The sequence below is a fragment of the Scaptodrosophila lebanonensis genome, unplaced genomic scaffold (genome assembly GCF_003285725.1).
Source record: "Scaptodrosophila lebanonensis strain 11010-0011.00,11010-0021.00 unplaced genomic scaffold, SlebRS2 tig00001415-arrow-pilon, whole genome shotgun sequence".
In the NCBI taxonomy this organism is placed as follows: Eukaryota; Metazoa; Arthropoda; class Insecta; order Diptera; family Drosophilidae; genus Scaptodrosophila; species Scaptodrosophila lebanonensis.
Window position 1 is genome coordinate 2,790,267 of NW_022060742.1, and position 16,378 is coordinate 2,806,644.

General features: G+C 41.0%; 3 protein-coding genes across 4 annotated transcripts in view; all 3 read left to right on the plus strand.

Moving 5' to 3' along the window:
- LOC115633036 overlaps positions 1 to 16,378 on the plus strand; it is a 48,333-nt gene that overhangs the window by 8,787 nt on the left and 23,168 nt on the right. Inside the window, exons 1-2 of one of the 2 annotated variants that reach the window (XM_030530380.1) lie at positions 8,036 to 8,121; positions 12,023 to 13,061. In XM_030530380.1, the coding sequence (XP_030386240.1) occupies positions 8,082 to 8,121; positions 12,023 to 13,061 (1,079 nt within the window). In that variant the 5' untranslated portion in view covers positions 8,036 to 8,081. Of the gene's footprint in view, positions 1 to 8,035; positions 8,122 to 12,022; positions 13,062 to 16,378 lie in introns of those variants that run through there. The other variant, XM_030530381.1, reaches the window with a different exon arrangement.
- On the plus strand, positions 6,060 to 8,003 carry LOC115632589. Its single transcript, XM_030529814.1, has one exon. The coding sequence runs from the start codon at positions 6,060 to 6,062 to the stop codon at positions 8,001 to 8,003; it is 1,944 nt and encodes a 647-aa protein (XP_030385674.1).
- Positions 9,536 to 11,487, plus strand: LOC115633038. The gene has a single exon (XM_030530382.1). It carries the CDS (start codon positions 9,973 to 9,975, stop codon positions 11,359 to 11,361), a length of 1,389 nt encoding a protein of 462 aa, XP_030386242.1. The 5' UTR covers positions 9,536 to 9,972; the 3' UTR covers positions 11,362 to 11,487.

The following is a 16,378-nucleotide window of genomic DNA, read 5'->3' on the forward strand; positions in this document are numbered from 1 at the left end:
TAAATGAGAACGGAACTTGACTGTCTGTCTGGGCTGGGCTGGCTAGGTCCGTTAACCGTGCCTGCCACAGTCCACCATTGTTGTTGGTGCGAAATCGGGCACTTTGCCAGCGGCAAAAAGAGCGAGAGAACCCCAACTGATCTGTGCTCACTCTCTCAGCCTCTCTCTCTCTCTCTCTCTCTCTTTTGAACGCTGCAGATGCTGAGCATTGAAATTGTAAAGAATTTCTTTGAAAACAACAACAATTTCTGTTCTGAGGCTTCGCGGACACAAAAATGACTTTTTCGCCCGATCTTTTCAGTTCAAATCGCGTCGTTTTTGTGGCATTTTCAATGCGCGCAAGCTTTTGTGCATAACATTTTGCATTCGATATATGGAAACGAAAAATTAATAAACATTCGCGATTTTATCTCAACTATAAAATATCTCTGTATAAAGCAAAAACAAAAATTCAAACCCAAAAAAATAACCGCATAATTTTAAAGCAAAATTGAATTAAAATTGGTTTTGGTTTTTTTTTATTTTAGAAATATCAGGCGCGTGTGTTAAGATCAAGCGCCCACTACTAGCCGATTGAACATCATCGTACTTGTACTCGTACACTCGATTTGTTTTGCAATGGCAAGAAACGTTTCGTTTATCAAATCAAATAATGAACCACACGTTTTATTCAGTGTTTGATTGTCATTGTCCACGAGCTTGGTGTGTGATGGATTTGTGATTTGGTTTTGAGCGGTTTTTGGGGGCGCAGTCGCATTCGGATTTGGATTTGGTTGTTGTTGATTGTCGTAGTCTCCGTTGGAAGCACGCCTGTTGATAATGTGAGGTGGTCGGCTTTTTAGAAAATTAGGCCCATGGGGTCGCGCAAACAAATATCTTCAATCTCTGCTATATTATGATTGTGATTTGCCATTCCTATAGTTGTGTTTTTGGAAGGCTTTGATTTATTTGATTCTATTAAAGTGCACTCAAGTATAAAAAACTATTCTTTCTCAGTATTTTTATTTTTTCAATGCAACCCAAATTCTAAAAACTGCAGATTAATTAGCAACTAAACATTCTTAAGGAAAATTAAAGACTATCTATATTGTTGGAAAATCTGGAAAAAAGTACCTAATGGAAATACGTACATGATAAAACCCTCGATTCCTTGTTCGTCTAACTCTATGTTCTTTCCGAAAAGACCTATCACATAATATTTTATTTGGTTTGTAGAGCATAAGTATACTGTGGAAAAGACTAGCAAGAAATTTTTCATATATACTTGTACTCTACTATTTTGAATGGATTATTTATATGAAGTGGGTAATTACTAAGTTCGTATTAAATGCTGCTAAGAACGCTTTCTGCTTCGTTTATCAAAATGTTTTCGTATCTAAATCCTCTTTAGCTTATGTGCTTTTGTGTTTTTGTTATTCCACTGAAATTCTTGTGCATGCAGGTGCTTATCATGTTATTCTGCAAATCGTTGTGAGAAGTTTGATTTACTCGATTTGTGATTGTCTTGTTTGGGTCTAACTTTGCATTGACTTGAAGAGCTGACAACGTCAGCGAGTCAGTCACGCAGCCATTAATTGTACCAGAAAGCTAATTAGCCCGCCTGCACATTTCCTCGTTTGTCATAATTGATTTGAAAACGCATCTGAATTGCCCGAGTGACCCCAATTTGAAGACCAAGCGACCTAAGAGTAATGACATGCTGATGTACAGAGAGACGGACAAATGCAGACAAATATAGTATGTATATAGACACACATACACACACAGACGCACCCACATTCAATAACAGACACTGACATTAGCGCCTAAAAGCATTGAAATACATACGAGTATGTGTGTGCGTGCCAAAGATTTCAGTCTGACAAGATCAAATAAATACACATGGAGTATTTTCCATTTTCCAAACGCAACACCAAATGTTTGTGCATTAATAAAATATATTTGGGCCAGAGTTCTCGTTTATATACGAGTACAATATTTCCACAATATAAGATGCGTCGAGCAGGTTCAGCGAACTGTTGACAAGCGAGAAACATTCAAAAATATGCAAGTGCACCATCTTCCCAGCAATATACAACAACAGACATCGCAATAACTGTATTTACAGTCAAGCTTGTCTATAAAGATTCGTAACTTTGTTTCATAAATATGGAAGATAGTTCTATTTTTTTTCCTGCATATTTATTTATTTTATTATTATTATTAATTTTTTCCAAAAAAGAAATTCCTAACAAGTCGTAAGAATTTTTGATTGTAAAAATATTATATGAACTTTCCAACTCAAAATTAATAGAATCAGAATCAATAGAATAATCATTTTGAAAAAACATGTGTATGTTGTCTGTCTGCCTTAAATGGTCACAGAAAGTATTTTTTTATTAACATAAGGAGATTTCACAAACTGAAGAACATCTTCGTATGAGTGTTCATTTTATTGAGCCTCTACTGTGCAACAACATTCTCAGCTACAACGACAATGTAGAGACAATGCTCGCGTTGACAATTTTTAGAAACATTTCAACGTTTCCCGCTGCCGATACTCTTTCGTCTTCTTCTTCTCAGTTTATTTTCAAAATTGAAATTGTATGCGCTGCAAGGCAGCAGCAACAATAGCAACAACAACAACCACAACAACACGTAAAATGCTGGCCCAGCAACAGTAACAATAATAACAATAACAACACAGCAGCAGTAGCTGAACAGCCTCAATAAAAAGCAAACGAAGCAGAAAGAGAGAAATTGTCATGTGCTTGCAGTTTGTCTTGAGACAACAGGACATCTCACTCGTCCTTCTCTCTCGCACTCGCACTCTCCATCATCTGCCTTCATCAGCTAGCCCTATCAACAAACACTGTTTTTTGTTCATGCTGTTGTTGTTGTTGTTATATTACTTCGTGTGCAAGTTTTAAAAAATTTGGTGTTGGCAACAATGTGACCAAATATTTACTTTCCTGCTGACCATTTGAGCTCGGTTAACAGCCAAGAACAACAACTTGCAATGGAAAAGGGGGAGAGAGATGGGAGGCGGCTGTTTCTTTTCAGGACTGCCAATTGACAGCTTGACTTCATTTATTTGCCTTGCATTAGAAGCTGCTGCCTGGCCTACTGAGGAATGTCGCCCACAATTGAAAATTCCTTGCCCCAAATCTAGCCGCAATTCCGCAAAGTGAACTTGTTGTCGGCTCTGGCTTTCACCTTGTTACCGCACCTCATCTATTGTTCTTTCCTCTTTTAATTGTTAGTGCCTTGCCTTGCATAACTGGGCTTAAAAGTGTCTTACACACAAACACACCAACTCTGTTTACGGTGGAAGCGTGCGGAATTAGTTCACGTAACAGGTTGAATTCACTATCTTTTAAGTGTTTCTTAAATAAAACTATTCCTTTCTAAAATAAGTGAATAAGTAATATTGTTTCTGGCTTTGTTACAAATCATTTCAAGTTGTTTTAAATTTATTAATCGTTTTTAGAGGAATCGGATTCTAATTAACACTTTTCGATTTCTTTTTTAACGACCACCAAAAGCTCCTTCTTAACTCACTAATTTTCTGTCGAGTAGAACGAAAATTTGATCGAGTTTGTTTGGTAGTTTCGGGTGGCGTTGGTTATTCCAATGCATTTGTGTACAAACATTTTCCGCATACAACATTTTCCAGAGCTTTTGGTGATTCTTCAATATTTGAGCTACAAACAGACATCAGAAACGATTGTTTTAGTTTATTCAAAAAAGTGGATGTTGAAAAGTAAAAAAGACGAATGAAGAATGTTCTTATAATCCCAAGTCTTTCAAGTTCTTCGGAATCTTGACATCTCACTCATCCGTCTGATCTCACTGAAGAGAGAGTGGCAAAACGGGAATAAATTTTCTTCTGCGAAATCTGAATTATATATGCATATACATACACGTATAGCATACAATATATTTGTCACTCACACACATACCCACACATACATACATACATACATAGTATATCTTCACATGCCCCTCACATCTGTTTATTGCCATTTGGACAGCAACTTCCGTTGCTTGTTCGCTGGCTCCCTTAAAGCTGTGGGCGTCTTGCATTTTGTTGCGTTTTGTTTCCATTTTCCTCTCTCTTTGTCTAATTTTCCCGACGCTTTGTTGTGGTTATTCAAACAATTATTTCTGCATTTTCATTGTAAATTGTCTCTTGTTTGCATTTGTCTTTCTTTTTTTTTTCACTTCAATATTTTCCCTTGTGTTATTTGTTGCCAGCAAAAGTGTGTGTTGTGTGTGTGTTTTTGTCGTTGTTGTTGTTATTGTTGTTGCTATGTGAAATGAAAATGCACTTCAGTTTTTGTGCTCTCTGCTATCTTTCAACTTGTTTGCATATTCTCTTGGCTTGGTTGCCTCTTAATGACATTTTAGGTTCAATGCGTCCTTTCTTTCTTTACTTTTTCGACAGCTTCTAGTTTTTTTTTTGGTTTTTTTTTTTTTAATTGGCAGACTGTTCTATGTAGTTTTAATCACACGCTAAAGTTCAGCTGCAAACTATATATTAAGATTTTTGGTTAAAGTTGTATTTATGTTTTAACAACTTGCTATTCAATTTAAAGTTTTGTTCATGACCCAGAAACTTTGGCTAATTTATACATTACTTAGCATTTCAACACATTTTTTTTCCCTTTTCTTGAACTTGTATACTTTGCTCATTAAGTGTCTTTTGTAGATGTTCTTCTGATGCTTCTCTCTTCTTTGGCAACGCAATTTTCCTCATTTTTCATTAATTTTTTTACTTTGGCATTTCGCACATGGCACAATATTTGCAGCTCATTATAAATTGTAGCAACGCCAGCTCTTTAACTTTTTCACTTCTTATTCTTTCCTCGAATTCTCATTCCCATTGATTTAATTGACGTTTTTGGCGTTGATTGCAGAGGCCATTGAATCCCGTCCCTTGCCCTTGCCCCTCCCCGCGGATTGTCTATGCTCTGTGCTGACCTTCACTGCTTTTCTCTACTTACTATGCGTTTCTATGTGTGCACTTGGAGAAAAGACGGACTCATTTGCATCTTAAAATTGGGTAAATCGTCTAAAACTTGGCAGAAATGGCGGATTCTGGAATTCCAAGAGGAATCTTAACTTATAGATTGATTGGGATTTTTTTCATCTTCTTAAAAGTTAATTTAATATATTCTTGTATTTGTTTTTCTTTTAATTTAAAATGTTTATAAATTATTAATTTTTAAAATTTTTATATTTAAAAAAAAAATAATTTTTATATTAATAATTTTTATATTTTTTTAACATTTAATATTTAAAAAAATATTAATTTTTTTTTGGAATTTTTGATTATTTAAAATTTTGATTTTTTTTATGTTTGTTTGTTTTGAGTTTTGTTTATAAATCTAGAAATCAGTGTCAAGGTGCTTCAGTAAATTTTTATTTTAAAATGACACATATAGCCACCTACATTTTACCTTGATCGCACAAAATTCACCCCCCAGTTTTTCCCCCTGATGGAATAATAAGTACATAGATACTGTAAAGTATTTCAACTCCTGATGTAGAACTACTGCTCTAATCAAGCCTATAGCTCTTGCGTAGCACATGTATTTATTATTATTATTATTTTTAAATTTTCCTAAACATGGATATTTTTTGTAGTGCACCACTACATACTATATATGTACTTGTAATTCAAACAAATTTTGTGCCAAAGCTTGTTTACTTTAATGCGCGCAGCTCATCGCACATACGCCTTGTTATTGTTGTGCGCTGGCCTTCTGTGCTGAGCAGACGCCACACCACTACACAGTCCCTGACTCCCCACTCCCCACATCCACTCCCTAGATCCACGACAACTACGCAGCAAGGCGTTAAAATTTCATGCAGCCGCAAGCGTTTTTAATTGAAAACGCACGTACGACTAATTGGCATTAAGTATACGCCAGGGTGCACTTGAAGTTGGTAGAGCTGGTGGAACTGGTGTGTGTTTGTGGTTAAACAGTTGCTAGCAACTGATGAAGAGCAGCACAGAGCAGTGGGCAGTGGGCAGTGGATGGTGGTGAACAATGTTGGCAGTTGGTTTTAGCGTCATGTGTGCTCGGGTTGTTCCGCTGCTGTTGCTGGGATTGTTTGGAAGTAAGGCGCTGATTCATGTCAGCCACAAAGAGGATGCCCTGGCCTTGGCACAGTTCACTTGCCACATTGTCCAGCAGCATTCCGCACAAGTTGCCAACATTTATCGCTGCGTGACTTGCGCTTCGGCTGGCCATTGGGAACACTTGGCCCTGGAGCAGGCCCTGCATCAATGCATTAGCTCGCAATTGCCGAGCTTGGTGCGCAGCATTGAAGCTCACGAAACCGAGCCAGCACGTCACACGGATAGCATCAATATTTTCCACCTGCCCGCAGATAGTGCGGGCTTGCCGCTCGTCCAACGCATTCTGGCCATGTTGAATGAGCAACAGCCCAGGAAGCACCTGCACAAATACATCTTTGTGTGGCCCGGAGCCAGTGTCGAGGAGCTACACACGCTCTTCACTGGCTGCTGGCAGCGACAGCTGCTCTTTGGGCTGGCCGTTGTACGGACGGATGTGGTCTATGACTTTGAACCGTTTGCCGCAGGCGGACTGCAGGTGAGGGAATTGAAGAGGACCGGCTCGCGATACTTTCGCGATAAATTGCGCAACATGAACGGGCATGAGGTGCGCTTCTCGATGTTCCAGGACACTCTACGCGCTCTGCCATTGGCCAACACGACGAGCGCTGGATTTACACAAATCGATGGCGTCATAGCCCGTACCATTGCCTCAAGTTTGAATGCCACAGCCCGCTATGTCCTGCCCGCAGACGAAGAGAACTACGGTCGCTGTCTGCCCGGCGGCAAGTTCAGTGGCGTGCTCGTGGACATCATGGGCGGACACACGCACATTGCGATGAATGCGCGCTTCGTCCTTGAATGCATCGCACCGCATGTGGAACAACTGTATCCATATGATCGTCGAACTATATATCTGGTGGTGCCTGCGGCCGAAATGCGTCCCGAGTATCTAATCTTTGTGCGTGCCTTCCGTCGCTCCCTCTGGTACCTCCTCTTGGTCACCTTTCTGGTGGTTATGGGCGTTTTTATCTGCCTGCAGTATGCGCTTGAGCGTCTGCCCGGAGTGGCGCGCTTCCATCACGCACGCTGGTTTGAGATTCTCGAGATGTGCGTGAAGACGCAGTTGGGGGAGCCGGTGGTACGCTTTTCACGCGTCAGCTCGCTGCGTCTCTTTCTCATTGCCTGGATTATGTTCAGCTATGTGCTCACGACCATATATTTTGCCAAATTGGAGAGCAGTTTTATTCGACCGACCTTTGAACCACAGCTGGATGCCCTAGATGAGCTTCCGTCACACAAATTGCGAGTCTATGGTATTGACAATCTGTTTACTGCAATAAAGACGACATTGGCGCCGCGACACTATGCGGCATTGACTAGAAATTATAAGGAATTGCCCCTCAAATTAAGTTCCTCTCCATTTGCCTGGAATATCAGTCGGCGGCACCGGCGCGGTATCGCCTTCATCATGCGTGATGAGACGGCTCGTGAGTTCTTGGCCAGCACATACAATGCCGAACTTGATCGCCCGGCCTTTCACATTGTCAAGGAGTATCTACGCTCCATGTTGTCTACTTACATTTTGCCCCTGGGCTCGCCATTTCACTATAAATTCCAGTTCTTGGTCAGTGCCTTCAATGAGCATGGCTTCCTGGACTACTGGCAGCAGCTGGATGTCATAAGACGTGAGCGTGCCTCTTCTCAGGCCGACGAATTCTTCGAGGACCTGGGCGATACAGATACAGATGTCTCGTCATCAAACGATATCAACGAGCACAAGGAACTGCGTAAAAAGCATGTCGCCTTGAGCGTAGACATTCTTCAGGGCGCTTTCTATTTATGGTTGTTTGGCATTCTTCTCAGTGTCTGCGGTTTTGTGGCGGAGCATATAGTTTGGTTCTTAAGCAACTGTAAACGTGTGGTTCACATAATTTAGAATATAAGTATATCCCTTCACTAGTATCTGAATATGTGTTTAATGGAATTTTGATTTGTGTCGGAGTGAGCAGTGAACATGTGTCTAAGCTTGCGGAAACTTTGTCAAGCCTGTCGAGGTCAGTAACAAGATGATTAATAGTATAAGTTATAGCTCTTAAGTACACTCCCCTAAATGAGTTTTCTTCAACAAATCAGAATGAAAGGTATTTACAACATTCAATTATTTAGCTGCTGATAAAAGATCACATCCCCAGATTTTGAAAGCTTATATTTGAACAAAAGCGAGAAAACTGTCGCTATAGATGATACTATAATGGAGAAATCTAATAAAATTACAATTATGTCTAATAAACGCCTCCGACTCCGACTGCATGGCCAGAGATGCAGAAGTTGGCTGAGATGCTTTTAGAAAAGACAGAAAATATTTCCGTTGAAAGCAGATGTCAATTTTTATTATAATTTAGGCATATATATATATCCGAAAAGTTGTACACCTATCAAGGAAAAGGGAAAGATAATTTCGAGCAATTAAGACGACCTTAAAGGAAACCAGAATCGACCCTAGCATATTCTGAAGTTTCGACAAAACCTGCCTCAGAGAGTATTGGTGCAATAAATTTTATTTTAGTTAAATACAGCTGCAGTTGCCAAAATTGGACACGCCCCGAACGACGCACTTCAAACGAATCTTGCATGCGTCTTGTTATTTTTAAGTGTCATGTCTAGAGGAGCTTGCTGCACTTCGTTTGGCCATTCCATGTGGCTCTCACAAATGGTTGTATTTATAGAATGACCAGCGCCAGGCGCTGACAGCTTTCGCAGCCCACAGGCCCACGTGTACCGTCTGAGAATTCGTCAGCAGCTACACCTACGAGGAATTGGCAATTCTTGGCCCACTTGGCCAATGAAAGCTGGGAAGACGCACACTCCGCCCTTCCCAACCTTCCCAACTCCTCCGAACGCTCCAGTTGCCTGCCAGCAACCACATACGAGTACATACTTGTATATGTGACAAACACTAAAAATAAATAGACCACAGTGGAATGTTTTTTTTACACAATTGACAAACGATTGCTACTTTCTTTTGTGAACTATTTTTTGGGGAAACGGACAGAAGTCGCTTAAGAAATTGAAATGAATTTACCACACGAGTGACATCATTTCAGGTATTTACTGTCCAGTCAAAATGATTGATGGAAAATGCTAATATTATTTCGGTTCGAAAACGTTTAAATAAAAGATTAAAACAATGGGTTTACAAATAATCAATGAAGTATTTCATTAAATAAATGTGTGTTTCTAATTGAAAGTTTTGCCAGCAGCTCCTCTTTTATTTACATATTTCGCGTATTGCATTGGCTCCTAAAAATATATCGTATTCATGTGATTGTTTCTTTTTCACACATCGCCCACTGTGCGATAGAATTGATTGGCGAAATAGCTCCCCCTGCTGACAAGGCGACGCTATTAAAGTCAGTTTCTATTTGTGAAAAAACACCACACACATTCCGGCCGAATAAAAAACGAGCAGAGGAACTCATAAAAATAATGCGATTCGTGAACCAAAATTCAAAATTGCACAACATTTAGTTAATTGACTAAATGGCGGACGCACATTAATTAAACAATTCATTGAAAATGTCAAAATACTACAGCGTGTGGGCAATCGAGACCGGGTGCTAAATGTTGTCGCTCTGACGTGCGTGAGTCACGACTGAGGCGTGATTGAGGGCGATTAAGTCGATGCGCTCTCCATCTCTCTTTCTCGACGATGCTCGGAATGTGTTTGGCATTGGAAAATCATTTGACGACTATTTTGGATTTGCTTCAAAATTCTAGATCAACAAAATTTTTTGCCTGCCAGAGACACACGAGAAACGCAATTAATTGCTTAGCAGCCTAGGCCGGATAGGGAACATCCTGCTTGACAACTTACACAATAATACCCATTTTCGAAATTATTCCAAATGTCCTCGAGTAGGAATCGCGAGAGGAGACGCGAAGGTGCGACGGGTGGTGAGAGAGGGGGGCGGCTAGACCAGAAACGCAGCGACACTAGCACTAGATCCCGAAATAGCACTTCACAGAGCAGAGATCGGAATCGGGACTCGCGTGATCGGGATAGAGATGCACGCAATCGTCCGCGTTCCTCCAGAGATGTACACGATGCGGAAGATTCTCCCTACACCACGGAAGGCGGCGCGACACTATTGACCAACGACTTTCTGCTGATGCTGGAATTGTCGCCACTGCCGGAGGAGGCATTTGCCCGGAACACGCTCGAGTACAGACAGGCCTGGCTCTGGCTGAACAAGCTGAGTACCCTGAGCTGCAACACATTGTATGAGCGACGCATGCGCAACATGTACATGAGCCATCTGAGTGTCTGCCTCAACCAAAAGCGACTGTATGGAATCTTTTTGCAGGTGCCGCCCATAGAGCTGGAATGGGTGGACTTTACGGAGACCACTGCGGCGCAGGCAGTGTCGCGCTCCATGGCACTGGCTGGCTCCATGATGGCTGGCAATATGACGCAGCACCAACAGCCGAGCATGAACATGGGAATGGACTCGTGCTACAATCAGCCCCAGATGCCGCAACAGCAGCAGAGTAATCTTTATTCTGGTGGCCCTGCCATGGATAGCAGAGCATCAATGCCATGTGGCCCTGAAATGATGGGCGCGCCCAGCTCCTTCTATTTGTCCGACAATTTCCGTTACACGGGCGGTGAGGCGGACAGCAAAGCCAACACGAATAAATCGCCCGATTCCAATGCTGAGAAGATGCAGCCCAGGCAGGGTCGACGAAAACATCAGAGATATATGCTAACCAGTTCCAGCGACAACTTGACGGACTCACAGATTCGCTCGAGATCCTCGCCACCTAAATTACGCGACACCTACAAGACCCGAGACTTTTCGAAGCTGCAGCAGACAAAGACACGAGAGTCGAGAGAACCACAGCATCCATTCGAGACGCGGGAATCATCCAGGGCTCGTGAGAGACTCACGACACGATCACCATCCCCACCCTGGAATGATAAGATGCTTCAATTATTTGGACCGCGGTTTCCCACTGATGAAGAGGTCGCCAAACGAACTCCAGAGGAGCGGCAAAGGCGCTGCGATATGCGTTACTTATTGGAATTGGTAAGGTCGGAGTTGCGCGGCCATATCGGGCCGGAAAACTGCTTTTTGGAGTACGAAGTGGAGCGGTATCGTAAGTTCTATGAAGAACATAAGCACGAAGAAAACCAATTCAAGGCCCACATGGGCTCGAATGAGAATGACGAACGTGTGTTTTTGCTGCTGAACATGCAGAACGATTTGATCAAGCTGTTGTCGGAACGAGATTAATGTACTCTAAACCTTATTATACACTATATGTAATGTTTGTTAGTAATGCTTTGGAACCCAATTCTACAATAATTTTCAAACGATTGGGGTTGCCTAATAAATAAAACGAATACTTGATTAAAATAAGAAAGTATTGTAATTACTTTACATGTAGATAGAACTATGCATTAATTATGTGATCGCCATTGCTATAATCTGTACCTTAAAGGTAACAGATTATATGAGGGTTGTGAAGGGAAGTGAAAACTTTAACAGGCAGAAGGAGGCGTGGCAGACCCCACAAGGTATATTCTTGTTCTGCATGACAAGACGAGTCGATCTAGTCTTGTCCGTCTGTATGAACGTCTGCATCTCAGAGACTATAAGAGCTAGAGACACCAAATTTTACCAACAGATGCCTTATGTGTTTGTTTGTTTTAATTTTTAATGCATCCCACCTCCTCCTCTATTAGGGATTTTCCGTAACGCCGTTCGTATAATCACTTATATCTCGGAGACTATAAGAGCTAGCGACAGCAAATTTTAGTGCAGCATGCAATAGATGCGATTAGTTGGATACTCATATTGATAAACGACTTCAAATCTTGGTCACTAATACCTATATTTCTAAATCTTCAATACTCGACGATCATTCATTTCTCATAACGCTCGGTACTTGCAGGTCGAACCAGCAAAACAGAGGAGCAACAACATTCCATCACGTCGCCGCAGCGCGTCGTAGCCAACAAGCGTAGCAGCATTACTGTCAATATGCCAGCCGCTGGACTCGGACAGCGTCCACCCAGCATTATCTCGACGACGAGCAATGATGAGGGTGGCTTTAACGAGCCTTGTCCAGAGCTGAAGGCAAAACTGCAGCCTGCCGAGCAGCCACACAGTCTCAATTATGTTGATGTGGGCTATCGTCTCAATCCGGACGGTAGCGAGGCTCGAGAGGTTTACGGCTCTGAGGCGGAACTCTATGATACGGCCAAGGTTGCAGATATGCAGCGCAAATTTCATGGCGCCAATGGCTTCGGTCAGGAGTCCAGCACAGTCTATGCGATCATCAAGCCAGAGCTGCAGGAGCCGGCGGCACGCACGATTCTGCAATCGCCTACAGCCAAGGCGGGTGAGGCCAGTGATGGCTCCCCATTGCATCGCACTGTTTACAACTCGCCGCCAGTGGGTGTGGTCTCGCCAATAAGACGACGCAATAGCCATCATAGCGAGCACAACAATAGCAATGCTGGCAGTGCGAAGTCCACTCCACCCATGTCACCCGCACGGACCATTATGGGTAAGGGCATTGCGCCCATCGCCTCCATTGATGCACACGAAGAGGAGGAGGGCTTGGATGAGGATGAGGACGATGTGCAGTTGGCGGTGGAGTATGTGGAAGCGGTGAACGAATGTGCTCCTGTCCTGCCAGAACGGCGCTCCATGCAGGCGCATGCCTTGGAGCTGCAGGACTTGGAGTATGCCGACACCAGTGCTGGCGAGGATGAAGATGATATGATGCAGCATTTAAAATACGGCGAACTCGACGCACAGCTCATTGACGATGTGGTTGATGAGGTGCTCAAGGTGCAGGCAACCCCTGCAGTTGTAGCTCCTGCTCCTGCTCCTGCTCCCGCTCCTGCTGCTACAAATATGCCGCGAGATGACAGCCTGCCGGACGCCATGACCGCCGCCGAGGCGGAGCGATTGTTGAGCTCAAGGTAAGTGTCAGTTTAATGCCACATTTTCAATTTGTATTCGTAAAAATGCATTTACATACGTATGTTTTTAATTAGATCTTTATGTTGTATGCAAGTCTAGTAAGTAGTTCAATAACGTTTTAAGTTATAGTTTAAGTTTACGCATGTCTGGGCCGCTGTCCATATTCATATATGTATGTATGTATGTATATACGAGTATATTCTTGTTGGACGGCAATTTTGAAAAGATGTTGAATGATTAATTCGATCTAATACGATATTTATTGGCACTATGTCTTATCATTTAGGAAGCTATTTCATTTGGCGCTTTAATTATTAATCATAGCATGGATGGCATTTTTATTTACCTTGCATAAATAATTTAATTGTTTACCTTAAGCTGTCTGTAGACTCAGTTGTTTACCGTCAGACTTTAAAGCATTTGCGGGAATCCCCCCCACTTCTTTTTCATAGTTCTTTGTTCTGCATCATCTTTATCCATGACACGCAGTAAAGTTGTTTCCAGCACCTCGTTCACTGACATATTGTGCAAATATTTGTCTTGTCCTTCTCTCTCTCTCTGTCTCTCTCTCTCGCTATCTCTTCTACGGGCACTTGGTTGCAGCCTTGCGAGCAGCAAGAGCTATGCATGTCCTTCCATTCAAAGTCTGTGCTATTCATCATCATACCCACATAAACATTGTTGTTGCTGTTGTTGTCGTACGTAATTGTAAGCTAATCTAGTGGCTGACGCATTCCTGCAGTTTACTTTACACATTGCAGCACACAAAGCTAGTTTTTGTCTAGTCTCCAAGCAAATGTGCAGTAAGTCTTGCCAGGAAGTAGCAGCAAGAATGTGCGTACAGTACACGCTTCAAGGATAGAACTATCTATTCCTTATAACAGAATGGTAATATAGTTTAGTGTACATATCAGTCGTATAGGCATGTACGCCGGTCCGTCCGTCTGTTCGTCTGTATGAACGCAAGGACATCGGAAAATATTAAAGGTAGAATCTTCAAACTTCGTGTATGCGGTCTCCTAATTCCAAGGAATGACAAGATTATCATTTTTCTTTCCCACTTCCTCCACTCCTTCCCGATATTAGGAATTTTTCAAAACCGTGGATACATACTCCTAATTCTTTAAGTTGAATCGTAAGTGATATTCTAGTTGTTTTTTTTTTGACTTAAATTGTTTTTAAATTAATTTCATATTCGGCTCCTATTTTAATTATAAATATACTTCTGCTATAACTTCTTGCCTTTATAATTATAAGTTCTGTTTCCTTTAAAATGTAATAAAAGAAATTCTATACTATTTGAACACAAAATAATTTAATTCGATCATCCACTGTAGCAGAAAGGGTACAAGTTTGGCTTTCTTCACACTTTGTAGTTACTTTGTGGATGCGGCTCCGCTTCTTTACAACAACAGTATGCAGTTGGCACACATTCTCAAGTTGCTAGCATTAACGAGCGTGTCCGAAACTTTGAACTGCTTTGAACTTTAACCCTTTGGCCATGCATCAATTGGCTTAATGGTGTCATTTGAGGCAGACTTTGCTTTGATTTCCAGGTATGGGTGTGGTCCACCACTATCTGTCTATCAAAGAGACGGAGATTGTGTATTAAGTAGATTTCTACAGTCATTCATTCTTCATTTGAACAGTAGCCACACTGCAGTTTGTTTCTATGAGGTTCGCTTGTGTGTCTGCATTGACTTGCCATTGATTTATGTATCCTGCGGCTTCCTCTGCTCCTCCCTCCCTCCCTCCCTTTTGCTCTGCAGCGTAATTTTTACGTGCCAGCCTGTAAAAGTATTAAAATGCAATTTTCAACACTACTATGGCTTTCCCTCGCTCTTTATTTTCATTTTTATAGCTTTGTATGTTGCGCTTAGTTACGCGCGTTTATTTCGGTAATTTATCATGCACCTACATTGGCAGGCATTGAAAACTACAACAATAGGGGTAGTCACAAAATAGATGGATAGTGGCAGCAATACTTGTATATAGTATATCTTTAAAATAATTAAGCAACTGAAAGAACACAATTTTAATGTATTCCTAAAGCATATTTGTTGTTTAAAGAAATCCTTGTCATTTGAATTTTTTTTATTTTTATACCCTGTACCCAAAGGGTACAAGGGTATATTAGTTTTGTGCGAGTGCACATGGAACACACAGAAGGAGGCTTGGTAGACCCCACAAAGTATATATATTCTTGATCAGCATGACAAGCCGAGTCGATATAGCCATGTCCGTCTGTCCGTCTGTCCGTCTGTCCGTCTGTCTGTCCGTCTGTCTGTCCGTCTGTCTGTCTGTATGAACGCAAGGATCTCCGAAAGTATAAGAGCTAGAATAACCAAACTTGGTATACAGATTCTCCTGAGACCGAGAAAGGACGAGTTTGTTAATTTTTTCTGATCCGCCCCCCCACTCCCCCCCTATTACTGATTTTCTATAACTCCCGTAATTCTTGGAATTTTGAACTAAAATTTGGTAGTCACATTAGGTTAGTAATTATATATCCGTATACCAAGTTTCATTATGATAGAATGATCGGAAAGAAAGTTATAGCCATATAACCAGGCCCAATGCACACATACATACATATGTACAAGTACACAAACACGCATAAGGCACGATTCTGATGTAAATGTAAATGTATCTATGCATGCATGGAATATTTTATATTTAATTTAGTTAATTAATTAAATTAATTTAGTTAATTAATTAAATTAATTTAGTTAATTAATTAAATTAAATTAATTAATGAAATAAATTAAATTAATTAATATAATAAAATTAATTTAATTAATTTTTTGTGGGGTGGTACAGGGTATTTAAGAGTTGAGCCTGCTCGACTTTAGCATTCCTTTCTTGTTTATATTAAACTTAGCACCAGCAAGAGCGTTGCTAGAAAAAATGAGATTTACAGCAGAAATATTACTATCATAAAATAAACTTTTCTCTGACCTAGAAAGAGGCTGACATCTTAGGAATAAATTAATTTGAAAATGTTTCCATACCGGCTGCATCAAAAACAAGATCTTAAAATGGAGCTGAAGTTAACTATATATACTCTGTCTATTAATATAAAACAGCATTTAAAATGAACTTAACATGAACTTTGCACTCAAACGCTGCTCAAATTCTTAAAAAATTGAAATCAAGGCGTATACTTGTCATTTAGGCGATGTTTGGGTCGCTAAATTCAAAAAATATCCTTACAAGCTGTACTCACAACTTTTCACTTAACTGTCAGATGAAAGAGTTGGGTAAGTGCCTGAAGTCGAGTGTTAATTGGTACGACGGATTAAAGCTTATTGAAAAT